The 27,948-nt window shown below is 57.9% G+C and overlaps 1 protein-coding gene across 1 annotated transcript; it reads left to right on the top strand.

Annotated features, from left to right (window-relative positions):
• The first annotated feature begins 3,249 nt into the window (after positions 1-3,249).
• CNGA3 (cyclic nucleotide gated channel subunit alpha 3) lies at positions 3,250-27,948 on the top strand. Its single transcript, XM_036454081.2, has 6 exons — positions 3,250-3,350; positions 10,230-10,346; positions 12,789-12,965; positions 19,223-19,327; positions 23,874-23,980; positions 26,521-27,948. Exons 1-6 carry the CDS (start codon positions 3,250-3,252, stop codon positions 27,918-27,920), a joined length of 2,007 nt encoding a protein of 668 aa, XP_036309974.1. The 3' UTR covers positions 27,921-27,948.

Here is a 27,948-nt window from a genome sequence, read left to right as displayed (position 1 = left end):
GTGAAAGAATGCACTTATGTACCAGAGGCCCTGTGCATGAAAATTCATCCACTGGGGCGGGGGAGAGGGGGTCCTTCAGCCCAGCCTGCCCCCTCTCACAGGCTGGGAGCCCTCAGGGGCAGAAGGCCCCATCACACCTCTGCTGCTGCTACTGCCGGCAACACAAACCTCAGCCGGCCCTGGTTACCTGAGCTGCGGGTGCCCTGGGTGGCTGGGCAGCTGCCATCTGAGGCTTGCCTGAACCTCGTGTCAGCCCTGGGCAGCTGCAGGGCTGAGGGAATTGGGGGACCCTGGAGGCAAGCACGTGGCAAAGCCCCAGTGGGGCTGAGGGGACTGGGTGCTGCCATCTTGTGGCTATGGGTGCTGCCATCTTTGAGGACATGGCAGTCAATTAGCATATTCCCTCCTTATTGGCTGTGTGTGCCGTCATCTTTGTGACATCAATTAGTATATTCCCTCTTTATTAGATAGGATTCACTGGTTGATTCTTGTATGTGCCCTGACATTGTGAATAATGGAGATAAAACCTACAACCTTGGCATATCTGGATGATGCTCTAACCAACTGAGCTACCTGGCTAGGACCCCACCATTTTTAAGTGGGTTTAGAAATGTCCATTGTGAGCCATTCGCAAGAGCATTGTGAGGATCCGATGAGTCCATACACATTTAAAGTTGTTGAGACAGTGCCAGGCAAAGGTAAGTATATGGCTGTTATTGTCAGTGTCATGATTGCCATTTCTCACTGGATCCTCCTCCATCTAGGCTACCCATTACCTACGATGGGCATGTCGGGGTGTTTGGAGGAAAAAATATTTTTAAGTAAAAAGATACAGTTCTTGCCTTCGAGGAGTGGGAAGAGTACAAGAAAGAGGAATGCTGGGAGCTGTGTTGGATTCCTGGCCCATGTAGGGGTCCAGGCCAAGCACGATGGAGGGTTAAATCTGCACCAGACACAAAGTCCCCGTCACATCCTGGAATGTGCACAGCATGGTGGCTAACACATGGTAAAGGCTGAGTGATGACAAACAAGTGTATGACTGAACCTCACCTGAGAAGCCACCTCCCGCCTTGTACGGGAGATTCTATGTCCCAGATTCTATCCATTTGGTAGCTTTTCAGTTTCTGTGGTTCACTACCACACACCTATGTTCTCTCTCCCAGATACTGCAGCATTTAGCTGCTCACCTCATATTCACTCATGTTTCCTGAACATGCCCCCTCCTCGTGCAGCCAGAGTGACCTTTACAAACACGACACAGCCCTGAGGGCTCTGGGTAAAGCCCAAGGCCCTGACACAACCTGAGGACCCTTGGGTCCATGGTCTAATGGACTGTAAGAGCCTGGAGAACAGTCTTTGCCTGAAATTCCTTTGTATGTCCTGGGATCATCCAGCAAGTCACTGTTATATAAATAAATAAAGTTTTGAAAAATGAAAACATTGAAAAAATTATAAACTTTCACATCACGGTCTTAAACTACCAAACATTAAAGATGAACCACAGCATCCGAGCCAGCGGCTTCCCTGAGCGATGGTGGGGGTGGACCTCGGTGCAGTGACCGGGCTCCCTGCACTGACCAGAGATCAGGGACCTGCCGTCTTCCCCTCCGAGTCCCTCACACCAGCCCTGCGTCACAGCAGCTTTCCCTTCTCATCAGTCACAGAGCTGCCTGTGTTTGCTGGTGGGAAAGTGTTCGTCGTCTGATTTCTAGCACCATGCATTGACTGGTGCTTTTTTTTCTTTAATGATTAATTTTTTTTTATTTGAGGGAGAGAGAGGAAAGGAAAGAGAGAGGGGGAAAATACATGCATACAAAGAGAGAGAGACAGGGACAGAGAGAGATTGACATTGATGTACGATCAGTTGCCTCCCACATGTGCCCAACCAGGGATTGAACCTGAAACCTAGGTATGTGCCCTGACCTGGGATCAAACCCACGACCTTCCGGTGCACAGCACAGTTCTCAACCAGCTGAGCCGCTGGCCAGGCAGCAGTGACGGGCTTTATCTGCTTCTTTGACTGGACAAGCTGCTAACATCTCTGAGTCTCAATGAGCCATTTTTAAGAAGGAATAAAAGTCATAAATATCTGCCTGGCTGGAGCGGCTCAGCTTGTTGGGCATCATCTTGTGCATGAAGAGCTGCTGGTTCAGTTCCCTGTCAGGGTGCATGCCTGGGCTTTGGGTTTGGTCACCAGTTGGGGAGCTCGCTCTCTCTCTCTCTCTCTCTCTCTCTCTCTCTCTCTCTCTCTCCCTGCCCCTCCCCACTCTAAGCATGTCCTTGGGTAAATATATTTTTTTAATCAAAAATACCTGATTAAGTTATTTTGAAGATTAAATGAGATAAAATATGTACTGGGTTTAACATCACATTTGTAAAGATTTTACGAATGTCAAGAATTATTAGATTTGTAAAAATTTATCTTTATTGTTGAAAGTGTTACAGATGTCTCCTTCTTTCCTGCCATTGACCCCATCCACCCTGCCCACAACTCCCCCAAACTCCTGCCCCAGGCCTGTCTCACTGTTGTCTGCGTCCCTGGGTTTATGTATCTAAGTTCTTTGGTCAATCTCTTCCCGGTCCCCCACCTCCACCCCCCGCCTTCCTCTGAAATCCATCAGTCTGCTCCATGCTTCCCTGTCTCTGGATCTATTTTGTTCATCAGTTTACTTTTTATTAGATTGTTATGTTTTGTTTTAAAACAGAATTTGGGGTATCTATGATAACATGAGCAAAATTGTCAGACTAAAAAAAGATAAATGAATGAGAAAACCAGAGTCAAGAAAGAGAGTACCTCCAAGTACCCTACATTCAGTCAAGATTCTTCTCACCTGTTTGGGCAAAAGAAAAATACTTGAGGATGCATAAGAATTAAAGGATGTATCATCTATAAGAAAAGAAAAGAAAAGAAAGATAGTACGTTACTCCCAGAGAACGAGGGTTTGAAGCTTTCTTACGTCAGACAGCACCTGGCCTTCATTCACTCTCATTCGCTGGGTCAGCTCTCCACTCTGGGCAGCCCTCCGGGGTGGCAGCGTGTATGGCGGAAAAGACAGCGTCCACGCTGCAGGGGTGCCCAGGCCAGAGGTGCCCGACTAGCACCCTGTGGCGGGAACTGTGGGAGAAAGTGGAGTAGGGCCCCCTGGGGAGTAGCCCTCCAGACACACTGAGCTGGGTCTGCAGCTACTTCCCATCCTGAGCTCTGATTGTATCTGTTCACATTCCTGTTTCAGCACCACCTGCGGCGAGATGGCTAAGATTAACACCCAGTACTCCCACCCCACTCCGCCGGGCCCGTGGGCGCGGACCGCAGACAGCGATCTGGACCACCTGGAGCACGGCCTGAGCAGGTAACACGGGCTTTTTGCTTTAGGCTGGAAGGGCCTCCCGGGCTGGTCTACGCCGTGGGAAGGATGCCTTCGCCGTGGCTAGCTAGCTGCAGGTCAGGGAGCCGGGCTCCTCACCGTACTCCTTCCCGCGTCATCGTCCATCTCACGGGAGCCGTCTGCTTCTTGTTTTAGAGATGTGGAGAAGTAAGGCTCAAACACTGCGTAACTTGAGAAAGTAACAAAATGAAGATTCCGATGTGGCAGACTCAGTTCTGCTGTAGAAAGGTCTCCAAAGTGCCACACTTCTCCAGGTGGGCATCAAACACCTACCAGGCTCTGTGTACCAGCCACTGGCCTGGGCACTGGGCTGCCTGCCCTCACGTCTGGGGGCAGGCCAGGCCCGGCCAGCAAAGCCATCAGCCCGCGGTGTCAGCCCAACACATGCAGCTGCTGGGGAACCCGGCTCTGGAGCTCCGCTTCTGGCCCGGTTACTAACTTACCGGGAGACTTGGCAAAGGGTGTCTAACCTTTCCATGCCTCGGTTTCTTCAACTGCAAAACAGAGCAGCATTCTTTTCCAAGTTCCACATCCTAGTGAGGAAATGAGACGGTGCCTATTTGGTGCGAGTGGGCTTATGTTTTCATGTTTCTAAAATTCCCAATAAGTTGATTGAGTGGATCCATGAGAAACTTTACTTCCAACATTTATGTTATTTTTGTCTTACATATATAACACTGAAAACTTCTCCCTCCCATGATAACTGCATATGATCTGACTAGTGGCCTGGTGCATGGATTCATGCACACTGAAAGGAAAATAATTAGAAGAAATATTTTAATGTTTAATATTGGAATTTGTATTCCACATGGTCCATGTACCATAATTGATTTTACAATTTGAAAAAGTCAAGGACACTGGTCTTCATTCAGAATTTCTGCCTTAACTATATGGTCAATGTTGTGTTCCATTTGTAATTTGGATTCACTATCTAATATTGTGAATATAGTGAGTGTGAGGCAGTCCGTGTTTCTGAAATTCGATGACATGAATTTTAGCTGTAACTTTCCCAAGAAAAATGCATTTACTATATCCTTTAAAAGAGCATTCAGCTTAATATTAAAAACCCTGGCTACCAACTTAGGTCTGTTTTCAACTTTTCACCAGCGTTGTAAATCATCTATAATATCTGCCCGCTTGGGGTTGCACATGATGGTTATGAATAAATCGGGCTTACAATTGCCACAGCAGCCTGACATCGCTGCTGCATATTTCTGGGACTTCCCTCACAAGACGATGGAAGTATCATTTTACCAATCGGCACATTGTCATGTTCAGATCTAGATGTAAATCTAGTGGTTAATCCATCAAATCACTATGTAGTTTTTTTGTTTTTTTAATTCTTTTTTTTAAAATATATTTTATTGATTTTTCACAGAGAGGAAGAGAGAGGGATAGAGAGTTAAAAACATCGATGAGAGAGAATCATCGATCAGCTGCCTCTTGCACACCCCCTACTGAGGATGTGCCCACAACCAAGGTACATGCCCTTGACTGGAATCGAACCCAGGACCTTTTAGTCCGCAGACCGACGCTCTATCCACTGAGCCAAACCGGTCCCGGCTCAAACCACTATGTTTTTCAACTCTCAACTTAGATTGGTTTGCTTTAATAAAATTTATCCAATTGGCCTCCATTTTTTAATATGAACCCACAATAAACTGTTGAGTTAATTTTCCTGCGTTTTAAATAGAACGTGTCCCGCACAGAAAGATGAAATCCATAGCACTGCATCTGTGTGACTCATGTCCTTACGTTTTGTCTAGTATCATTGTCGATTACACTGTTGTCTCTGAGTCTTAATGCGATATCCATTCCCCAGCCTTTTCACCATGTGGAAAAAGGATAGGATACGACCTTGCATCTAATGTAGGACACAGGATATTTATTTGTTTCATTTTGGTGGCATTCAGATTATTAGGATGAGAATGCCACCCCTCCCCTCTCCCCCTGTTCCCTGGCCAGCATGAGAGCTAACAGCACGGGTCAGACTGTTGACCTGAACAGTGGCCCATAACTGACCAGCCTCAGTTTCCACATCTGCACAATGGGCTGTACTTACCTCAGAGGCTGTGGTAACAAAACACAGCTCGGGCTCAGGTCCTGTCTGGAGTAAGTGCCTGTGACCACTCGGTCTCGGAAAGGTGTCCCCTCCTGCGGGTCTTCTCTGGTGCCCGGCTCTGCCTCAGAGCCCAGCTGTTCCGACATCCGGGGCTCCCCCTCCTGCCGGAGGCCCGGCGCGCGTTCTCAGCCTGACCCCGGCCCACGTGAGGCCCTGCCCGGCTGCTCTTTTGGGAAAGAGCTTGTTGACAGCTTACCACAGAACCCGTGGAAAGACTGCGTAGATTTCAAACGGAGAGAGAAAGAACGCTTCTTTCGTGAGGGAGCTGTGGTGCTTTTCTCGGGGAGGCAGGAGTGGGTCAGCACATGTGGTTTCCGGAGGGGCCCCCAGCATCACCGAGGACTGAGGCCCGGGGCCAGGCTGGGAGCGGAACCGTGGGCCGGGCCCTCCCCCACTCCCCGATGCAGCCCGGCGTCTGTCTGCCACAGACCGATTCCCTGTGATATCGTTTGGACACAGGACTGCGGCACATACACAAAAACATGTTAAAGTTCCAAATCTCTCTCTTAGGGGAGGAAATGGCGTTTCAACAAAACACAGACCTTTGTCTTGAAATTCATATTCTTTGAGAAAGCTTTGGGAGAAATAATTGTGAGTGTATGCCCTTCCCTATTACCTCTGCTGCATCCCTATCTCCGTGACACGGGGACCTGTGCTGAGCCCTGTGTCCGGAGCCCTGTGCTGAGCTCCGCCAGCAGGGGGCGCCACCCAGCCCTCCCCGGAGAGCCGGCCCCGGTTTTCACCCGCGTGGAGACCCAGATTTCTGTTTCCTTTTTCAAGATATTGGGGGTCATTTCCCTAGTGTATGGTTACAAGGAAGAATAAAGATACTTCACTTGAACAAAAAGAGTGAAATGTATGCCCTGATAATACCAGAAATAAGAAGTCTTGAATTTTCTTTCCTAATTAGACCTATTTCGTTGACCCCATTGTGTGAGAGCTGCCTGGCATGTGTTGGAGATGATCAATAGGGAAAGACAGGAATCCGAGACGGGGGGTTGCAGCGAGGACCCAGCCCCCCCAAGTCCAGCCCGATGCCCTGCTCACAGCACGGGTCAGACTGTTGACCTGAACAGGTGAGCTCCGGGGCCTGGCGGGCTGCGTCCCACACAAGAGACACCTTATCTTGTTGATCCGTGAGCAGAGCCCCGAGCAATTATCAGCAAGAAAACCATTCCAGCTGCTTCCCGGGCAGAAGGCAAGAATGCGCGGCTTCACCCCGGACGCCTGCGGCCACCGCCCTGCCTGCTGCCGGATGGAGGAGAAGGAAGACCAGGTGCTGGACTCTCTGCTCTGCTCTGAAAGGCCCCTCTGTTTACTCCCCTGGCCCAGTCACTGGAGGACGACACCAGAGTTAACCAGCACTCCTGGTCCCAGCGGGACCTCTGCCCCTCCCGCTGACAGGCAGCCTTAGCCTCAGGGGCGTCCACCTCTGAATGAATGAGCAGAGGAGAGGAGGTGAGCAGACGTGGGAAAGTGCCTTGTCTTTCAAAAGGAGCCGCCTGTGCCGCCCTCCTTCTCTTGTTCTTGCCGATCACCAAGTTCCTGCGCTACTTCCTGCCAAAGCGCCTTCGCCGCCCAGAGTTGGGTCTGAGGTGGGGGCAGTAGGCTTCCTGGCCAGATCTGCTCGCTTTGCAGAGACTGGGGCCGCGTCCAGCCCGGACGCCAGCGCCTCAGCCAGCCCCAGGCAGCACAAGGCCCGGCCCCGGCTCTCTGGCCTCTGGATTTCCCTGGGAAGTTCTGATCGTCAAAACTGTGTCCTCGGGACTCAAAATGTCACCTCATTCAATTCCTCTCCTCTCTTCCCATCTCCCCTCCCATCTCGGAGGAGTAAATAATCGGGTTTACTGTTTCAGTGCTGCAAGCATTTAACAAAATAGAAGGAAGGCATGCAAGGTTAACGTGGACGGTACACACGGCGGGCTAAGTAACTGTCCCAGATGGAGGGGGATGAAGAAAACTGAGTTTATTTAAGGGAAGGGGTGGGGATGGGTCCCCAGAGGGAAGCGCTGAGTGGCACGGGGCCAAGGGGGCCCTGGGTGGCTGGTGGCAGCACAGGAGCTGGCGGTCCCTCCTTACACGCAGTCACTGGCGGGAGCTCTTGTCGGTGGTGGGCTTGGGGCTGAGGTGGGCCTGGGAGGCGGGTGGGTCGCAGGTGTGCGATCAGGTGCCTCAGGACAGTGTCCACTCCGTGTGTGGCCTGACTCCTGGTGTCCGGCGAGCCTTTTCCTGTGATAGGAAGCTTACAAATGGCTGCAGGGTGGTTATTGTCCTACGGTCCTAACAGACATCACGATAGAAATCCAAGCACCGGGAACCAAGTGCAGAGCTGCCTGGGAAGAAAGGTCCCTCGGGCCCTTGAGCTTGCATCACAGGAGGCTCCCCGTTCTTGGCGGCTGACTGCACGTCCGCACTGGAGTCTGCGCACAGCATTCAAATCACATGAAATCGCCTTTCTCTTCCTTCCCATTAAAGACCAGGAAACACCCTCTGTGAGCGACCAGCCCACAGAACGCCTGGTTGGGTGCTGGGCCAGGCCTCCGCTCTGTCCCCCTCCTCCACGTGGCTCAGAGGGCCAGGCCGCACACCGCACGGTCCCAGGGCCAGTGGCCGGCCTGCTCCGGACCCGGCGGGCTGCCCCTGCCTCACTGCCCCCCCCCCCGGCTCTGACGTCATAGGCAGCGGCTCCCCGGCTGCTGATCCAGGAAGCCCAGGTTCACGGTGTCTCCCACGTGGTTAGCAGGCGCCAGATCCATAGAAATGCTGGCCGACTGCCTGGTGTCAAGACTCCCTGAGGGGCCGCTGGGGGGACAGAGCGCCTCCATCCTCGGGGACGGGAGCTCCGATCTGCCAGGTGCTGCCGCGCCAGCACTCCGGACGCCGGCCCAGTCCCACATGTGCCAGCTGCCAGGTCCGGGGCTGGGGAGACAGACTCTGTGTTCCGTCTCCTCCTGGAACTGGCCCCGGAGCCTCGGAGCGCACACGCCACCTCCGTAATGAACAGAACGTCGGAAGGGCAGCTGAGATGGAGCTTCCTACCGGCAGCAGCACCCGCCGGGTCTCCTTTTTGTATAAGGACGAGATGTGAGTGTCTCTTAGGGGCAGAGGAGGAATGCATCAAGCGGCTTGGGAACCGAGACCTGCCCAGCGCCGCTGGGTCGGTCAGCGCCATGCCTCCTCACCTGCCGCGGGGCTCCTCCTCAGCCACGTCCTCTCAGCTGCCGCTCTAACGGCACCACATGTGGAAACACAGAGGGCAGCCTCCTGGGGTGGACGCGAACAGGCTTTGAAATGGGATGGGATGACATTCAAATCTCAGCTTTGCCACTTGGCTGTGAGCCCTTGGGGAAGTTGCTTAACCTCTCTGAACCTGGTTTTCCTCTCTCATAGGGCTGTTCTGTAGATGAAATGATAAAATGTGTGTGGCTGATATGCAGTAAGCAGTCCATAAATGCCACACGGTTGGTGTGTGTATCTGTGGATGAGGCGGAGCTGGGAGGAAAGGCTGGTGTGATGCCACTGTATGCCGAGGGTCCCCAACAGGGAGTGACACAGATAAATGGGAGGCCCCATACTTCCAACAGATAAATGCCCATGCAGCAGCCATGTCACAGGACTTGGGTATGGGCTGCTGGCTGGTGCTGGGAGCACCGAAAACACACGGACCACAGCCCACCAGGACCTCTGGCTTGGGCTCCCGCCACAGCCCCTGGTCTTTGCCTCCCTGCCGGTCCCGCAGGAACCTGCTCCCGGGAGGGTGCCCGTGAGGGGAAGGGATTGAGCCGGTGAGGACTGGCTAGGGGAGCCGGGGGTTCTAGCCTGGAGAACAGCACAGGTGTGAGAGCCGTCCCCACAGAAGGCGGCCGTGGACGAGGCAGGGGCCCGCCTGTCCCAGCAGAGGAAAGGGGTGTTGAGCAGAGGGAGGGGCTGTGCAGAAGCGGCCTGGACGGGACGTGGGATGGCAGTGAGCCCTCCCCACGCCCCTCTGCCCCCTGGAACGCAGGGTGATGGGGAAGGAGGCGCTGCGCTCAGTGGCGGGGGGCAGCATTCTGACTTCTCCCTCGGGGGGAGGAACAGCCTTTCTCTGACATTAACTCTCATCACCGCCTCGTCGGGAGGGCTGGTTAGGTTGGGATAGGCCACGAGATAGAATAATCTGTCTTGCCCGGGCTCTTCCGGGCTTGCAGACTGGAGTGCAAACCCCTAGAGGCCAAGGCCAGGATGGCTCTCACTCAGGCCGGTCAGACCGCAGCCCAGGAGGTGTTCAAAGAAAGGAAACATTCCCAGAGACTCTGGTCTTCTTCCCACAGACACCGGGAGGCCTCCTGAAGGCAGCGGCCTGAGCTTGCCTCGGAGGTAGGATCCCGTTGGCAGAGATGAGTGTGTGCTGAAACCCTTGTGGAATCGGTGCGGACGAGGCTGCTGTGGCTCCGGTGGCGGCGCTGGGCCGGCCCCCCCCCCGGCCCGGCGCTCTGACGGGACCCTGTGCGCTGGCCGCCCTCTCGCTGAGCCCCGCGGCAGCTGGCCTCGGGCCGCTTTCCTGGGTCAGGCTGCTGGGGGAGAAAGGCCACACTCGCCCCTGGAGCAGGATCTGTGGCGGCGCGACCTGAAGATCAGCAGCTGTCCTACCGGAGCAGGGCATCTGGCCGTCTCACCCTGAGCGTGTCCCGGGGGGCGGGAGCTTGAAATCAATTCAGCCCGCTGCACATGTGACTTCCTAGGACCGGCGCGCCCGGCGAGGAGACACCCTCAGGACGGCAGCCAGGGATCGCCATGGAGACCAGAGGACAGCCTGGACCCCGGCAAGGCGTCACTGTCCCCGGCCAGGAGCCTGCCAGGTAACTGACCGGTGGTCCCAGCCTCCTTCTCGGGAGGGGGAGCCTGAAGCAGAAGGAAATGGTGGGCGGGCTGGGCTGAAGGTGGAGGAAAAAGAGGCAGGAGCAGAGTGGTCCGCCGTCCATCGGCGAGCAGTTCTCTCTCAGGTCCGGGGGCCTGAGCTCAGAAGAGTCTAAGAAAAGCTGCCTCTGTCTGACTTGCTTTAATGAAAAGTTCTATCGAGAGACTCGGTCAGTTGTGGAATAATTGGGGGGAAAGCCGACCAGGGAGGGTTCAGGAGACCAGTGCGAGCAGCACGGAGGCCAGGTGCCCACTGCGCAGGGAGAGGGGTGGCGCTTCCGGAGCGGCGGCAGGTGCTCACCGGCACAGCAACTTCCTCGGAGCCGCACCCGAAAGGGTAGCCAGGCCCCCCCTCTGATGCCGTCTGCGCTCCGGCTTCAGTAGCTGTGCCACCAGGAGGGAATCACTGACCTTTTCCAGCTCCTCTGAGAGGCTCACCCTGGCCGGAGGGCCGGGGCAGGCGGGGCGGGCTGCAGCCACCGCCCACTCACAGCAGGGGCCCCCACGCCTGCGCTCCTGCCTCCTCTCCCCAATTCTTAACCCTCACCTGAGGAAGTTATTGTTAGAGAAAGGAAAGGGGAGAGAGAGGGAGAGAGAAACAGTGATGTGAAAGAGAAACATGCGTGGGTTGCCCCGACCGAGGATGGAATCTGCCACTTAGGTACCTGCCCTGACAGGAGTCAAACTCAAAACCTTTAGGTATACGGGATGATGCTCCCATTGAGCTACCCGGCCAGGGCATCCGTGATTTTAATAATACCATAGTTGCCCTGGCCGGTTTGGCTCAGTGGATAGAGTGTCAGCCTGGGGACTGAAAGGTCCCGGTTCAATCCCTGTCAAGGCCATGTACCTTGGTTATGGGCACATCCCCAGTCGGGGGTGTGCAGGAGGCAGCTGATGGATGTTTCTAACTCTCTATCCCTCTCCCTTCTTCTCTAAAAAATCAATAAAATATATTTTTAAAAAATAACGTCATAGTTACTGTATTTTACATAATCATCTCTTCTACAGTGTTTGCTTAAGACAATTACAAACATTTTATTTATTCTTCATATTTTTCATTGTGGTGGACGTTACCAATATTTATTTCACTGTTCCATCTCAGCCATTTCAATGATTCCATATTTTTGTCTTACTAATGAAGGGGAGTGTCCTTAGGCTCTTTAATTTCATGGAAGAGAAGCCTCCAAACCAGCCCAGATTAAAAGACCTGGGGAAGGGGCGGGGCGGGGCAGGCTGGGAGGGGCTGGGCTGGGTGCTGATGGAAGGTGAGATGCTGGCCACCTCCTGGAGATGGAGCCCTGGGCCCCCGGGGAGCTGGGGAGGGAGCACCTGCTCCCTCTCGCTGTCCGGTGGCGTTTCAGGTCTTGGTGCTTCTTGCTGCTTGTCTGCTGCCTCTGTCTCGGCTCACACATGGCCGGCACAGGCTGAAAATGACCTGCACCACATGATCGTGAGCTGAAACATCCAACCCCCTCTTGGAGTGGCTCTTAGCTCAGGGGCTTGAGTGACTGGTTCAGCTGTCCGTCTCTGAATCTCTGTGGGGGCGTGGGGGTAGGAGGGGTGGTAGGGCCTCAGTTTCCCCTCCACGGCAGAGGGAAGACGTGGAAGGGGAGTGTCCAGAGAGACACGTGGGCTGAGAGGCACCTTGACAGAGGTCCACAGCAGCTGTAAGCATCTGCTTCTGAGACGTTTTCCTGCTTCAGTTTATTCCCTTAGCCAAAGGTCGCAATTAGGGACCATTTGTGACTTCACCCAGGTTGCTCAGACTATTTTTAGTGGGGTCTGTGGTGTGCACCGTCAGTGCCAATTCCGAAACCAGACGCCGAAATACAGGCTGAGCCTCCCTTCCATCCCGTCCTGCAAAGACGGATGTCAGGAGCCGGCTCGGGGAGCTGGAGCAAGGCCAGCTCTGAGTGGGCCGTGGTCTCAGGGCCCGCGGCCCCGTGGGCTCTGGCTCCAGGAGAAGGCCCCGGCCAGGAGCCACAGAATGCGTGCACAAGCCTGGGAGAAATGAGAGTTCTGTCAGAAACAATAATACAATCGTCTGAAGGGCATGTTCCTTAAGCCTTGCTCCAAAGTCTTCACCATTTGGACATAGAATTGTTTGCTCTCCCTGCGATCACTGCTGTGACAGAGTTCCACATGGCAGCAGGCACATGAGCCCAAACCCGTGCCTTGGTGGAGCCCGGTGTTAGAAGGACAGGCCATCATGAGGACACGGCCCCTTCCCGAGGGCGCTGAGCTCTGGGTGCACACAGAGGGGACGGGAATGAAGGACCCACAGGGAGAGGCGCAGCTGGGCCCGGGACCGGCAGGAGGCAAGCGCCATCCTCTCCCTCCTCCGTGCGCTGACTGCCGTCCGTGCCCTCCCACCCTTCCAGGCTGTGGCGCCTCATCGTCTCGCTGCGCATCTGGGCCTCCAGACACGCACACCACCGGGCCCAGCGGCCGGACGCCTTCCTGGAGCGTTTCCACGGGGCCGAGCTCAAGGAGGTGTCCAGCCGAGAAAGCAACGCCCAGAGCCAGGGCGGCCAGGAGCCGGCGGCCAGCGAGAGGAGGTGAGGAGCCAGCGGGAGGGGAGCACGGTGCTGGGCTCAGAGCCGCTCCAGGAAGAAGGCTTCTGTCTTGGGAGAGCACCAGCCGTCTCTGCCTCAGTCCAGGAGGTCCTGCAGGAGAGAACGCCTCTGCCCCGAGGCCCAGCCTCCTGTGACCCCTGCCCCCATCCTATTCCGAGCTCAGCTAGTGTCCCGGGAGCTGGTGCCCTCAGAAACACAGGTGGGGGTGCTTGGCTCACCCATCTCTGTCCACCACGGGGCCCTCCTAGGTGGCACTGTGCCCCAGCCTGATACGCACCCACCGGAGACCCGGGGCCCCGGGGAGAGCCTCGGTGGGACCCAGTTTTACGCAGAGGGAAGAAGGTCTGCAGGTTGGTGAGAATTTTCCAGGGGAGCCACTCCTGTTCCAGATCAGGTTGAAAACCATGGGGAGGAGGAGCACAGGAGGGGCGGGGTAGGATGGGGAGAGTTCACCTTTGGCAGGAGGAGCTCAGAACCAGGTCTGGCGTCACCTTGCCCGCCCACCGCCTCCTCCGCACCCGCAGACGCTTTGTCGACTTGCCAGTGTGGCCAGACGAGTGGAGGGCTGAGCGAGGACCTTATCAGGGAGCCGGGCTCCATTGTACCGGAGGCCTGGTCCGCGGCGGGAGGGCCAGCGTGGGTGGATGAGTTCGATGGCGCAGGATGGGAGCTGGTCAATAGGAAAGCCTCCCGAGGAGGAAGCCTGAACTTGAAGCAAAGGCCCCTTGGCGAGGCCGGTGCTGGCAGAGCAGGTCCTGCTGCGGGTTTGGGCTGTGGGACCACCGGCTCAGAGGCGTGAACACCCACCAGCTGAGCTTTCGCTGCTCCCCAGTCTCACGGGGAGGCGCTGCTTCCTGGGTGCTCCGGGGCTTGGGGTGAATCCTCAGATGACCCTGTGTGAGGAGAGGGCGACCTGGGCAGGGCAAACAGGAGTCCCCAGATGGCATTTGGCTGGATGGTCAGCATCGTGGAAGCGGGGCGCTGAGGGTCAGGCTGGGTGCTACGGGCCGCTGGCCTTGGTCTCCAGGCCTCCCAAGGGGTCTGCAGAGACCACGAGCCAGCAGGCCACCCCTCCCCAGCTCAGTGAGGCCACGCCGGCTTCCTGCACCAGCCATGCCCCGTTGCGCCTGGTAGTGGACAGACTGGAGAGCATGCCTCTGACATGAAGTGCCATGCGGTCCAGCTTTAAACAGAAGTTAGCTTGGCTGCAAAACCAGCTCCACCTTCTGGGCTCTCACAGAGGTCAGGGCGGGCGCGACCGGAGGAGGGCGGGGTGGGAGCGAAGAGACTGAGCTCGGGGACAGCTCTGCCATCGTCTCTGTTGGCCCCGCTGATGGGAAGTGACAGCTGTGACCGGTCCTGGAGCGGGTGCCCTCTGAGAGCCAGGCTGTGCAGACAAGGGCAGCGACTTGTCGCCGCTGCTGTGGCACCCACCCTGGCGAACCAGGCACTTGGTGGCCTTCCCCGAGCGCCGAGGCCAGGGACCGAGGCAGGGGCCACATCGGGCCCGTGGCTGCACCCTTCATGCCGCCGTCACACGGCTAAGCGCCGTGAAATAGAGTCAGATCTGAGGCAGACGCCGGATGGAGTGAATGTTTGATCGCATTTATCCAGGAGCCTCCCGCTCGCCAAGCAGTCACTGCCCTCCCCGCAAGGCTTCCATCACAGCCAACTAGTCACAACACAGTTTGGTCCCACACACACACACACACACCGTTCCTCAAGCTGTGTGCAAGGCCGGGGAGGGGGAGAGGGCAAGAATAGCGCCTGGGACCGGTCGGTGCGTGGAGCTGAGTGCTGGTTCCCACGTTCGCCCCCTCGGCCCCTGCAGCGGCCGGCCGGCCAGAAGCAGCGCCCACCGGGCAGCCACTCGGAGGCGTGAGCACCTCTGCTCCCCCTGAGCCCTCGCCTTTCCTTCGCCGAGATGCCCAGCTTCGCCTCCCCATTAAGTGTTCCTGCTCCCCTCCCCCCTTCCCCCCCTTTCTCCCCCCCCGCTCCCCCAGCACACACGGCCATGCAGTCCGTTTTAGAATCCTGTTCCTCCCGTTCGAACACCCGCCGTGGGCCAGGGAAGGCCCAGTCACTTTGGGGCGGGTCGTTTGGTCTCTCTGCCCCAGTTTCTAGTCTATAGAGCAAGGGGTTGGATGGGACGGACATTTCAAGCTCAAAGAGCCTCCACTGCTGTGTGTGTGAGTGCGAAGCCGGGCTCCCTGTGGGGCAGCGGGTCACTCTTCTCAGAAACCGCGCACCCGCCCTACCCCGTACTCCTGGTGCCAGCGACACGCTCTCATCCAGGCCGACTCAGCCCAATTTGGAGGCTGAAGTCAGGGCAGCAGAAAGAGGAAATTTTTATTTAGTTAGTTATTTGGTTAATTCTCACCCAAGGATATTTTCCCATTGATTTGTAGAGAGAGTATAAGGGAAGGGGAGAGACACAGACAGAGAACAAATTATTGGTTGCCTCCTGCACGTGCCCCTGCCAGGGCTGGGATTTGACCCACAACCCAAGTATGTGCCCTTGACTGGAATCAAACCTGGGACCCTTCAGTCCCACCGACTGACGCTCTATCCACTGAGCCAAACCAGCTAGGGAAGAGGAGATTTAAATTTGTCCAGAGCATAGCCTCTAGAAACGGTGACCCGCTGCCATTCCTTCTGTCACCAGACGCTGAGCTGGCAGATAGCTGTGACGTGTGATCATGACAAATGCCACTCAAGAGCCCAAGGAGAGCGTGTGCCTGTGTGCCCATGGATGTGTGTCAGCACATGTGCACCATTCTCCTGCCTTCTTCATGGAGTGCCAGTTGGAGCGTAGGGAAAAGCCACCCATAGCAGGAGAAGTGCCAAGTCCTTGACTTCCGGTTGAAGGAGAGATGGGCTAGGGCTTTTTCTTAGTTCCCTTTGTTCCTCCGGAGAACATTTTTCCATTTTCCTCCCTGAAACTCAGTTGCATTTTGTTTGCATAAATTTGGGCATTGAATCCAGAAGCCCAAATGCCAACAATCAAGAAAAATGAAATTATTTCAGCTACAAAACAATAGCTATTGCACTATGTGCTTGATTTAAAGCACCTGATTTTTTTTTATTGTCTAAAATTTTACACGTCTCCTTTCCCCCCAGTGGACTCCCTTCCCCATCCCTGCCCCAGTATCTGTGTCCATTCATCATGCAATGTGCATGCATGTAAGTCCTTTGATTGCTCTCTAACCCCCTCCTCTGCCACTTGTCTCTAGATCAATCTATTCTTGTTCATCAAATTATGTTGATCGTTATACCCCACATATGAGTGAGATCTTGTGATATTTACACCTTTTAAACCTGGGTTGCATCCTGCAGTCAGGGAAAGGCTCCGGGCACTAGAAACCACGGACAGAGGTACTGGGGGTCTCTCGGCTCCTCCGTCCTGGGAGCCACGAGGGTGAGGATGGGGGTGGATGGTGTTGGCTGCACTGAGCTCCTATAAATCTGTTCCCGGCTCGTAGCCTGGGTCCAACACTGCAGCCAAGGACCAAGGGACAGACTCGGGGACTGTGCCAAACCGGCCACCTAGAAACAACTCCTGTGCACACCCACCCCCATTCTGGCGTTTCCTCTTAGTCCCCTGAGTTCTGACTCTCCCTCCCTGATCAAACTGTTCCAGCCAAAACCAGTACAGTTTTGCAGCTGTGTGAGGGTCTTTGGGTCAGTGCTGGGTGGATGTGGGGGTGCAGCCGGATAGTGCTGGGTCTTTCAAAGGCCCTCAGCAGGTTGGTAGCCAGAGGAAAGGCCAAAATCCTGGATAAGGAAACTGATCCTGGTGCAATGAAAAGCCTCAGCAAGGTTTAGCGTGCCCAATAAGCTGGTAGGAAGCGCCCTCTGCTGGTGTCTTGGTGTTAAGACCAGTGGCAGACAGAACTTGGTGTGTGTTGGGGGGAACAGAGATTGGGTGACTATCCTTGCTCTTCTCATTTAATAAGCTAAGTAGATTTTATTCTTATTCTATGTATCCATATATGCATTGTCATAAACTTGTAAAACACCTGAGCATATGCCTGCAGAGAAGTACACATCATGTTAACAGGAATCCCATTATCAGGGAACACTCTTCTTAACATATTGGCAAAGACACCTCCCAGTTTTTCCTAGGTATAAAAATTGAATGGACAGATAGACAGATATATCTAATATATCTAACAGGCACTGGTTAAGAGCATTGGCATCCCAATTCGAAGCTTTGTGACCTTGGGTAAGTTACCTGACGTCTCTGTGCATCAGTTTCCTGGCCTGTAAGACAGGTATCGCAGTGTTGTCTGGCCTGCAGGTTTGGTGAAGACTAGAAGTGTTCATTACGTAAAGTGCTTAGCACAGTGTCTGGTACGTAGTAAGCGCTCCATAAATATCAACTAGCGTGTTTCCCCGAAAATAAGAGCTACTTACAGGTTTCCTTCTGAGTGAAATATAAGGCATCCCCTGAAAATAAGGCCCCCCTAGGCTCTATCTCAGAATGCTATTGCTAAACATGAGAGATTTGGTCCACTGATTCTAAAAGAAATGGAGTCACAAGAAATTCACCAGGAAATTCAGGAATTGGATTGTTATGATGATGTTCCAGAAGATGATGACATGATTGTCATTGAATAAATGAGTAAATTCTTGATACTGTAGGATTCACAGTTTGTCTGGTTTGTGTTGACAACTACCATACTACCGTACCGTATACAGGTAATAAATTTCCTTTATTTTCATTTAACAATAAATGTGTACTGTATTCTTCTTCATGGAAAAATAAGACATCCCCTGAAAATAAGTCCTAGTGCATCTTTGGGAGCAAAAATTAATGTAAGACACTGTCTCATTTTTGGGGAAGCAGGGTAGTATGTCAAGCAGAATACTTTCAGACTGCAGCTGGAGCCGGGCTGGGGGGTGGGACCTCAGGCGGCAGGTCCACCTGGGCCAGGCCTGTGAGCACAGGCAGAGGCGCGCTGTCACTGGCCGGGCCCCTGCAGTCCCCACAGCGCCCAGCCCTCCTGCTGCCCACCTTTCCTCGCCTCCATGCCAAGGCTGGTTGTGCTGCCAACACAGACGCGTGTAATTAGCATGGAGTCCGTGGGTACCCGATCCCAAGGCACCTGGAGACGTGAGGAAGCGGGTGCTGGGTGGGCCCAGGACTGCTGAGGGGACGCAGCCACCTGGGCAGGCAGGCGGACCAGGGACTGAGGAAGGATCCGAGACTCCTGAGTGACAGAGACTTACTTCCTGGTGGACTTTTTTCAGGGGTTACTCAATGAAGCTGAGTCTCTAAGAGCAGACAGCAACTTGAGGCCCTGACCCCGTAGCTCAGTTGGTGAGAGCGTTGTCCTGACCTGCAAGGCTGTGGGTTCTATCCCCGTCAGAGCAGATACAAGAATCAACCAATGAATGCATCAATACGTGAGGTCACAAATGGATGTGTCTCTCCCTCTCCCTCCCTCCTCTCTTTCTCTCTCTCAAACAACAAAGGTAACCCACTGTCCCCCGGCCCCCAGCTGCACATGTGCGCCTGCACGTGGTGTTTTGTGGAAGAGCCACACTCAAGGGACCGAAGAGCTGCGTGTGGCTCGCGAGCCACAGTTTGCCGACCATGGCCCTAAGCCATCGCTCCTCTGGGTGGCCGCATTGCCCAGGTGACGCCGGGCTGGTGGTCTGGACTGTGAGGCAGGACAGGCGCTGGGACCTGAGCCTTTGGAACAGCGTGCCACGCTCAGAGCTAACCGGGCCAACACAAACCCTTGCCCGGGAGCATCTGTGCAAGTGCCGCAAGCACGGGGAAAGCCTTCCCAGGGCACGTCCCAGGCCCCAAACCCCTCTCCGAGGGGAGCTGCCGAGCCCCGAGCGAGTGAACGCACGGGGGCGGCCCCGCCGAGGCCTGGGTGGCCTGGGATCTGCACTCCCACAAAGCTCCCAGCAGCCCCGCGGCATCGCCAGCTGCCCTTTCATTCCCAGCATCCAGCGGACACGGAGGCTGCCAGGGCACGTGGGGATGGCACCACTGTGACGTGAGGGGCAACCGGCTTCCTGGGAGCTGAGCCGGGAGAGCACCCCAGTGTCTGCCTGCCCCCCGCCTCTCGTCCCATGTGAGCCCCAAGACTGACGGGACCCGGGCTGGAACAGCCCCCTCTGTCGTTCCGCCCACAGGTGTCCTGGTCCCTAAGCGAGGCCGGTGCCCCAGCCCCCCCAGCCGTGGCCTCTCAGCGCACTGCGCTGTCTGTGTCTGTTTCCAGAAGGAAGGACCCCGCTGTAGTGGACCCCTCCAGCAACGCGTACTACCGCTGGCTGAGCGTCATCGCCCTGCCCGTCTTCTACAACTGGTGCCTGCTGGTGTGCAGGTGGGTGGCTGGTGTGCCTGCTGGTGTGCCTGCTGGTGTGCAGGTGGGTGGCTGGTGTGCCTGCTGGTGTGCCTGCTGGTGTGCAGGTGGGTGGCTGGTGTGCCTGCTGGTGTGCAGGTGGGTGGCTGGTGTGCCTGCTGGTGTGCAGGTGGGTGGCTGGTGTGTCTGCTGGTGTGCAGGTGGGTGGCTGGTGTGCCTGCTGGTGTGCCTGCTGGTGTGCAGGTGGGTGGCTGGTGTGTCTGCTGGTGTGCCTGCTGGTGTGCAGGTGGGTGGCTGGTGTGCCTGCTGGTGTGCAGGTGGGTGGCTGGTGTGCCTGCTGGTGTGCCTGCTGGTGTGCAGGTGGGTGGCTGGTGTGCCTGCTGGTGTGCCTGCTGGTGTGCAGGTGGGTGGCTGGTGTGCCTGCTGGTGTGCAGGTGGGGGGCTGGTGTGTCTGCTGGTGTGCAGGTGGGGGGCTGGTGTGCCTGCTGGTGTGCAGGTAGGGGGCTGGTGTGCCTGCTGGTGTGCAGGTGGTGGCTGGTGTGCAGGTGGGTGGCTGGTGTGCCTGCTGGTGTGCAGGTGGGTGGCTGGTGTGTCTGCTGGTGTGCAGGTGGTGGCTGGTGTGTCTGCTGGTGTGCAGGTGGGTGGCTGGTGTGCCTGCTGGTGTGCAGGTGGTGGCTGGTGTGTCTGCTGGTGTGCAGATGGGGGCTGGTGTGTCGGGCCTCCACTCGGGGGGCGGGGGAAGAGGGAGGGCTGCCTGGCTTCAGGACAGGGTCTGAGTGTCACTCTGATCCCAGGTTCCTCTCGGCCAGGCAGCGGCCGGCGCAGTGTCCCCATCGGCTGGCGAGGCGGCTCTGGGGGAGCACCCCACAGGCTCCGAAGCACGTGGGGAGCTGTGCTGGGGTCACAGCACCTGGGAGCCTTGAGGGGTTGTAGGAGGAAGATGAGGGCGAGCTGAGCTGCTCTGAGGGGAGGGTGCTCTGTGGGGAGGGTGCTCTGAGGGGAGGGTGCTCTGGGGCAGGGTGCTCTGGGGCAGGGTGCTCTGAGGGGAGGGTGCTCTGGGGCAGGGTGCTCTGAGGGGAGCGTGCTCTGTGGGGAGGGTGCTCTGAGGGGAGGGTGCTCTGGGGCAGGGTGCTCTGAGGGGAGGGTGCTCTGGGGCAGGGTGCTCTGAGGCGAGCGTGCTCTGTGGGGAGGGTGCTCTGAGGGGAGGGTGCTCTGGGGCAGGGTGCTCTGGGGCAGGGTGCTTTGAGGAGAGGGTGCTCTGAGGAGAGGGTGCTCTGAGGGGAGGGTGCTCTGGGGCAGGGTGCTCTGAGGGGAGGGTGCTCTGAGGGGAGGGTGCTCTGGGGTAGGATGCTCTGGGGCAGGGTGCCTTGAGGGGAGGGTGCTCTGAGGGGAAGGTGCTCTGGGGCAGGGTGCTCTGGGGCAGGGTGCTCTGAGGGGAGGGTGCTCTGGAGTAGGGTGCTCTGGGGGGAGGGTGCTCTGGGGGAGGGTGCTCTGGGGGGAGGGTGCTCTGGGGTAGGGTGCTCTGGGGCAGGGTGCTCTGGGGGGAGGGTGCTCTGGGGTAGGGTGCTCTGGGGCAGGGTGCTCTGAGGGGAGGGTGCTCTGAGGGGAGGATGCTCTGGGGCAGGGTCCTCTGAGGAGAGGGTGCTCTGTGGGGAGAGTGCTCTGGGGCAGGGTGCTCTGAGGGGAGGGTGCTCTGAGGGGAGGGTGCTCTGGAGTAGGGTGCTCTGAGGGGAGGGTGCTCTGTGGGGAGGGTGCTCTGAGGGGAGGGTGCTCTGGGGCAGGGTGCTCTGAGGGGAGGGTGCTCTGGGGCAGGGTGCTCTGGGGCAGGGTGCTCTGAGGGGAGGGTGCTCTGAGGGGAGGGTGCTCTGGAGTAGGGTGCTCTGAGGGGAGCGTGCTCTGTGGGGAGGGTGCTCTGAGGGGAGGGTGCTCTGGGGCAGGGTGCTCTGGGGCAGGGTGCTTTGAGGAGAGGGTGCTCTGAGGAGAGGGTGCTCTGAGGGGAGGGTGCTCTGTGGGGAGGGTGCTCTGAGGGGAGGGTGCTCTGAGGGGAGGGTGCTCTGGGGTAGGATGCTCTGAGGAGAGGGTGCTCTGTGGGGAGAGTGCTCTGGGGCAGGGTGCTCTGAGGGGAGGGTGCTCTGAGGGGAGGGTGCTCTGGAGTAGGGTGCTCTGAGGGGAGGGTGCTCTGTGGGGAGGGTGCTCTGAGGGGAGGGTGCTCTGGGGCAGGGTGCTCTGAGGGGAGGGTGCTCTGGGGCAGGGTGCTCTGGGGCAGGGTGCTCTGAGGGGAGGGTGCTCTGGAGTAGGGTGCTCTGAGGGGAGGGTGCTCTGTGGGGAGGGTGCTCTGAGGGGAGGGTGCTCTGGGGCAGGGTGCTCTGGGGCAGGGTGCTCTGAGGGGAGGGTGCTCTCGGGCAGGGTGCTCTGGGGCAGGGTGCTCTGGGGCAGGGTGCTCTGAGGGGAGGGTGCTCTGGGGCAGGGTGCTCTGAGGAGAGGGTGCTCTGAGGGGAGGGTTCTCTGGGGCAGGGTGCTCTGAGGGGAGGGTGCTCTGGGGCAGGGTGCTCTGGGGCAGGGTGCTCTGAGGGGAGGGTGCTCTGGAGTAGGGTGCTCTTAGGGGAGGGTGCTCTGTGGGGAGGGTGCTCTGAGGGGAGGGTGCTCTGTTGGGAGGGTGCTCTGAGGGGAGGGTGCTCTGGGGCAGGGTGCTCTGGGGCAGGGTGCTCTGAGGGGAGGGTGCTCTGGGGCAGGGTGCTCTGGGGCAGGGTGCTCTGAAGGGAGGGTGCTCTGGGGCAGGGTGCTCTGGGGCAGGGTGCTCTGAGGAGAGGGTGCTCTGAGGAGAGGGTGCTCTGGGGCAGGGTGCTCTGGGGCAGGGTGCTCTGAGGGGAGGGTGCTCTGGGGCAGGGTGCTCTGTGGGGAGGGTGCTCTGGGGCAGGGTGCTCTGGGGCAGGGTGCTCTGAGGGGAGGGTGCTCTGAGGGGAGCGTGCTCTGGGGCAGGGTGCTCTGGGGCAGGGTGCTCTGAGGAGAGGGTGCTCTGTGGGGAGGGTGCTCTGGGGCAGGGTGCTCTGGGGCAGGGTGCTCTGAGGGGAGGGTGCTCTGGGGCAGGGTGCTCTGAGGGGAGGGTGCTCTGGGGCAGGGTGCTCTGGGGCAGGGTGCTCTGGGGCAGGGTGCTGGAGGGTGGTGGGAGTCTGGGCGCCTGGAGGGCTGAGAGGGGCAGCTCCTCTTCTGGGGGCAGGGACTCTGGGAAGACGCCTTGCAGGCACTCGGGGACAGAGCTAGTGGTTTTCTGGGGAACACCGGGGGGTGGCTTTTCTACTCAGCCTTCGGGAAATGATAAGGGGTAAGCTGCTGCTCTCTGAGAATGAGCAGGCGGCTGGGGGCTCTTCCCAGCAGCTGCTGGGCAAGGACACGGCGTGGGCTCTGCTATTCCGGGGCGGGAGGAGGCGCCGGGGAGGGAGGCAGGGGGGCTGTGGGCATTCCTGAGCAGCCTGCACGGCAGGCGTCCCTGTAGGAGATGCACAGGCTTTGGGGCTTCTCTGAGCAGTGGTGGGGGCGCGGGCAGAGGTGAGGGCACGCAGGGCTGTGGGGTATGTGAGCAGTGGTGGGGGCGCGGGCAGAGGTGAGGGCACACAGGGCTGTGGGGTATGTGAGCAGTGGTGGGGGCGCTGGCAGAGGTGAGGGCACGCAGGGCTGTGGGGTATGTGAGCAGTGGTGGGGGCGCTGGCAGAGGTGAGGGCACGCAGGGCTGTGGGGTATGTGAGCAGTGGTGGGGGCGCGGGCAGAGGTGAGGGCACACAGGGCTGTGGGGCCCGGAGCAGGTGGTGGGGGCGCGGGCAGAGGTGAGGGCACGCAGGGCTGTGGGTCCGGAGCAGGTGGTGGGGGCGCGGGCAGAGGTGAGGGCGTGCAGGGCTGTGGGGTATGTGAGCAGGTGGTGGGGGCGCGGGCAGAGGTGAGGGCACACAGGGTTGTGGGGTATGTGAGCAGTGGTGGGGGCGCGGGCAGAGGTGAGGGCGTGCAGGGCTGTGGGTCCGGAGCCAGCCTGCAGGTGAGAGAGCAGGTGAGTCCGCTCTCCTGGGGCGGGAGCCGCCTGCCCGGGCCGCACGGCAGGTGTGCAGAGTCCGGGCTCTCTGAGGGTCAGGGGGCTTTGCTTTCAGGGTCATCTGAGCCAGGTGGTGTCCCCTCCTCTGAGGGTAAGTTGGGGGAAGCAGGGAGAACGGAGGGCCTCTCCCAGCCTCCGGGGAGAGAGGCAGGCTGCTGCTCTGGGGGGTACTGTCAGGATGAGAAGCGGGGAACATAAAGATGGAGAAAGTGGAAAGCATTTACTGGCTCGTTCCGTGGTTAATCCTCCAGAAATGCTTGTGTCTTTGGCCCGGGAGGGGGTCCTCAGCCTGCTCCGGGCCCAGCAGCGAGGCCCAGGGGACCCGCCGGCCCGGGCTCCCTGCTCAGAGCAAGCAGGGCCCGGCTCGGGGTCAGTCCCGGCTCCTCCGAGCCACGTGACCTCGGACAGAAGCTCGGAGCCTGGCCCCTCCTCGGGGCGAGGAGGCGGGGCACGGGCCCCGCAGACACCTCTCCTGTCCCCGGGCAGGGCCTGCTTCGACGAGCTGCAGTCCGAGCACCTGGCGCTGTGGCTGGTCCTGGACTACACGGCCGACGTCCTCTACGGCCTGGACGTGCTGGTGCGCGCCCGGACAGGTGAGTGCCCCCGGGGCCCGGACAGGTGAGTGCCCCCCCCCGGGGCCCGGACAGGTGAGTGCCCCCCGGGGCCCGGACAGGTGAGTGCCCCCCCCCCCCCGGGCCCGGACAGGTGAGTGCCCCCCGGGGCCCGGACGGGCGAGTGCCCCCCCCGGAGCCCGGACAGGCGAGTGCCCCCCGGGGCCCGGGCCCGGACAGGTGAGTGCCCCCCGGGGCCCGGGACTGGCCACAGGCCAGGTCAGGAAGCCCCAGGAGGCCACACCATGTTCAGGGAGATCCAGGGCGGTAGGCTAGACATTTTCTACCCTGACCCCTGGAGGCCAGGCAGGTCTGGGGAGCCGGCAGCAGGGACAGGGGTGCCGCCTCACGCTCCCTCTGCTCCTGGGACAGAGCCCCAAGCAGGGGTCATGGCCCCTGGGTTCTGGTCTTCTAGTCCCAATGAGCCGGGTGACCCTGTGGAGGTCGAGCTGTCTTTCTGGGCCACAGTGGTTCCCACTGACACTGGAAATAGGGAGGTCACATCACCATCTCAGAGCCCCGCCCAGCGCGGCAGGAGGCAGAGTCAGTCAGTCTCCGCTGGGGCGGCCGGAGGATCAGGAGCTGCCGCCTGTGGCTGTCAGAGGAGCACTGACTGGAACAGGCCTTCCTGCGGGTGCCTCTGGCCACAGCCCAGCCCCAGCCCTGCCTCTTTGGGCACCTTTTTCTGATTTGCACAAAGACATCACGAAAGCTCGTGGAGGCCCTGCTGGTGACTTCCAAGATTTTTTAGCTAAAAACCGTGCCATAGCTGTCGATAAAAACATGCCTGATCACAGCAACAAGCCACACAGCTCGGCACCTCCGTTCCCCAGAGAACCGCTGAGCGGGAGACGGCAGGCAGGACTCTCCATCGGCCAGAGACGCTGAGTGGCCCAGAGTCCACAGTCACTCCCCAGCAGCCCCCCTGCTTCCATCCACGTCAGAGCCCGGAGTCGTAACCGAAGTCCCCATGCACACAGCCCGAGCCTGCACAGTGACTGAGCCGGTCCCGGGGGTCCGCCACTCCGCGGTCACGTGAGCCTAGCAAGACACAGCTGCCCCTGGAGTGGCCCAGCTCCGCGGCTGGCTGTCCCTGTTTCACCAGGTCAGCAGCCCAGGGCACCCTGGCTCCAGCATGGCCCACCCTCCTGGTGCCTTAGGGCTGCCCTGGCAGCCTAAGGCTCGGCAGGAATCCAGGGGCGAGGAGGCAGGTGGGCAAGAAACCAATTGGCTTCAATTTTCATAGAAACGTAGGTTTATCTCCATAGAGACATGCTGAATACAAAAAGCTGAAACAAATGAATCATCGTTAACATAAAATAATAGAACGTTTTAATAAATTTAATATTTTTTCTTGAACATTAACTTACCAGACACTGAATAGCTGCACAAATTAATAAGGGTAACACAAACCCATTTTTCTTGTTCTCCGAAAGCGAAATATTTCCTGTTGCGCACACCAAACAAGTCCGTCCAACTCTAATGACGTGGCCATCAGCTGCTAAAATATTTGCTGCTGGTGTTAGTGGAGAGAAATGGTGAGCCTGCGGGCGAGGCACATAAGGGAAATGAATGCAACACGATTATAGTAACCAGTCCTTAGTGAGCATTGTAGTTCGTTATTAATAATGTATAATGGGATATTGTAAAAATTAAGTTACAAAATTTTTATTAAAATGTTTCTTACATACCGTTATGTCGGCTGGGCCACAATATTCCTCGTGGCTGCATGCGGCCCAGGCTGCGAGTCCGACTGCTCGGTCTAGGTTCTCAGTAAACACGAGTTAACCAAAGAATGAAGTAAAGAACGGGGTTAGGAAGCAGGATGTCCCGGCCCCCCGGGTCCAGGCCCGTCTGGCTCTCGGGATGAGCTCCCGGTCCCATGCTCCCAGGGCCCCTTGGCTGGCGTCGTGTGCGGCCAGCAAGGAGAACACCGCTTCCCTGGACGGTCTCCGGCAGGCAGCTCACGCCCACTGGTGACTGGTGACGCCAGCTGCATGGCCACCACCTGTGCTTTTAACATTCTTATTCATGTTTCAAACATGCCCCCAAGCAGGGCGAGCAGTTATGGGTCCTCAGGTACGCTCACCCAGCTTCAACAGTCATCGACATTTTGCTAATCTTGTTTCCACCCCACCCCCCACCCCTTTCTTGGCTGGATTATTTTAAAGCAAATCTCAGACAGTAAACCTTATACCATGTATCTCATTTTCAAGGATCCTTAGAAAATATAACTTCCATTTATGTTACAGAATGTAATAATCATTTCTTCCTATCCCAAACCACAGTCAAATGGACCCAATTGGTCTATAATTTTAATTGAATAAAATGGATTAGGACATCATAGACTGGTAAATATCAGTACATTTCCTGTCGGAGCGGTGAGTGTGGTTTTTGGAGTGGTCTCTAATGTCAGTGTACCACCATGTCTTCTGTAGTCACAGTATGAAGTATCTTTCTGTGGACCCTGGTCAAAAACACAGCCTCTTTGGTGCCCAGGTGACCTCCACCTCCTTCCTTAGGCTTCCTGGAGCAAGGCCTGATGGTCAGGGACCCCCGGAGGCTGTGGCGGCATTACACGGAGACCTTGCAGTTCAAGCTGGACGTGCTGTCCCTCGTGCCCACAGACCTGGCCTACCTCAAGCTGGGCGTCAACTGCCCGGAGCTGAGGTTCAACCGCCTGCTGAAGTTCGCCCGGCTCTTTGAGTTCTTTGACCGCACAGAGACGAGGACCAGCTACCCCAACGTGTTCAGGATCGGGAACTTGGTTCTGTACATCCTTGTCATCATCCACTGGAACGCCTGCATCTACTTCGCCATCTCCAAGTTCATCGGCTTCGGCACAGATTCCTGGGTCTACCCCAACATCTCGAACCCGGAGTACGGGCGCCTCTCCAGGAAGTACATTTACAGCCTCTACTGGTCCACCCTGACCCTCACCACCATCGGAGAGACCCCGCCCCCCGTGAAAGATGGGGAATACCTCTTCGTCGTCGTCGACTTCCTGGTGGGCGTCCTGATCTTCGCCACCATCGTGGGCAACGTGGGCTCCATGATCTCCAACATGAACGCCTCCCGGACGGAGTTCCAGGCCAAGATCGATGCCATCAAACAGTATATGCAGCTCCGCAAGGTGACCAAGGACCTGGAGATGCGGGTCATCCGGTGGTTTGACTACCTGTGGGCCAACCGCAAGACGGTGGACGAGAGGGAGGTGCTCAAGAGCCTCCCGGACAAGCTGAAGGCCGAGATCGCCATCAACGTGCACCTGGACACCCTGAAGAAGGTCCGCATCTTCCAGGACTGCGAGGCGGGGCTGCTGGTGGAGCTGGTGCTGAAGCTGCGGCCCGCCGTGTTCAGCCCCGGCGACTACATCTGCAGGAAGGGCGACATCGGCAGGGAGATGTACATCATCAAGGAGGGCAGGCTGGCGGTGGTGGCCGACGATGGGCTCACCCAGTTCGTGGTCCTCAGCGACGGGAGCTACTTCGGGGAGATCAGCATCCTGAACATCAAGGGGAGCAAGTCGGGGAACCGCAGGACGGCCAACATCCGGAGCATCGGCTACTCGGACCTGTTCTGCCTTTCCAAGGACGACCTGATGGAGGCGCTCACCGAGTACCCCGAGGCCAAGAAGGCCCTGGAGGAGAAGGGGCGGCAGATCCTGATGAAGGACAACCTGATCGACGAGGACCTGGCCAAGGCCGGGGCCGGCCCCGAGGACATTGAGGAGAAGGTGGAGCACCTGGAGGCCTCCCTGGACACGCTGCAGACCAGGTTCGCGCGGCTCCTGGCCGAGTACAGCGCCAACCAGGTGGCGGTGAAGCAGCGCCTCAGCCACCTGGAGAGCCGGGTGCGGCTCTGCGGGCCCAGCCCTCAGCCTGAGGGCGCCGCGCAGGCACCAGAGACCAAAGGGCAGTGAAGGCGGGGAGGCCCCTCCTGCCTCGGGG

This window comes from Pipistrellus kuhlii, unplaced genomic scaffold (assembly GCF_014108245.1).
Source record: "Pipistrellus kuhlii isolate mPipKuh1 unplaced genomic scaffold, mPipKuh1.p scaffold_m20_p_27, whole genome shotgun sequence".
Lineage (NCBI taxonomy): Eukaryota > Metazoa > Chordata > Mammalia > Chiroptera > Vespertilionidae > Pipistrellus > Pipistrellus kuhlii.
The sequence above is the reverse complement of the archived record's forward strand: the minus strand, read 5'-3'. Positions and strand labels throughout refer to the sequence as shown.

Excerpts from the sequence above, each read along its gene's own strand:
- CNGA3 (XM_036454081.2), top strand. The coding sequence starts at position 3,250 with ATGGCTAAGATTAACACCCAGTACTCCCACCCCACTCCGCCGGGCCCG. Across the intron at positions 3,351-10,229 it reads CTGGAGCACGGCCTGAGCAG|GACCGGCGCGCCCGGCGAGG; the intron begins GTAACACGGGCT and ends GTGACTTCCTAG. Across the intron at positions 12,966-19,222 it reads CCGGCGGCCAGCGAGAGGAG|AAGGAAGGACCCCGCTGTAG; the intron begins GTGAGGAGCCAG and ends GTCTGTTTCCAG.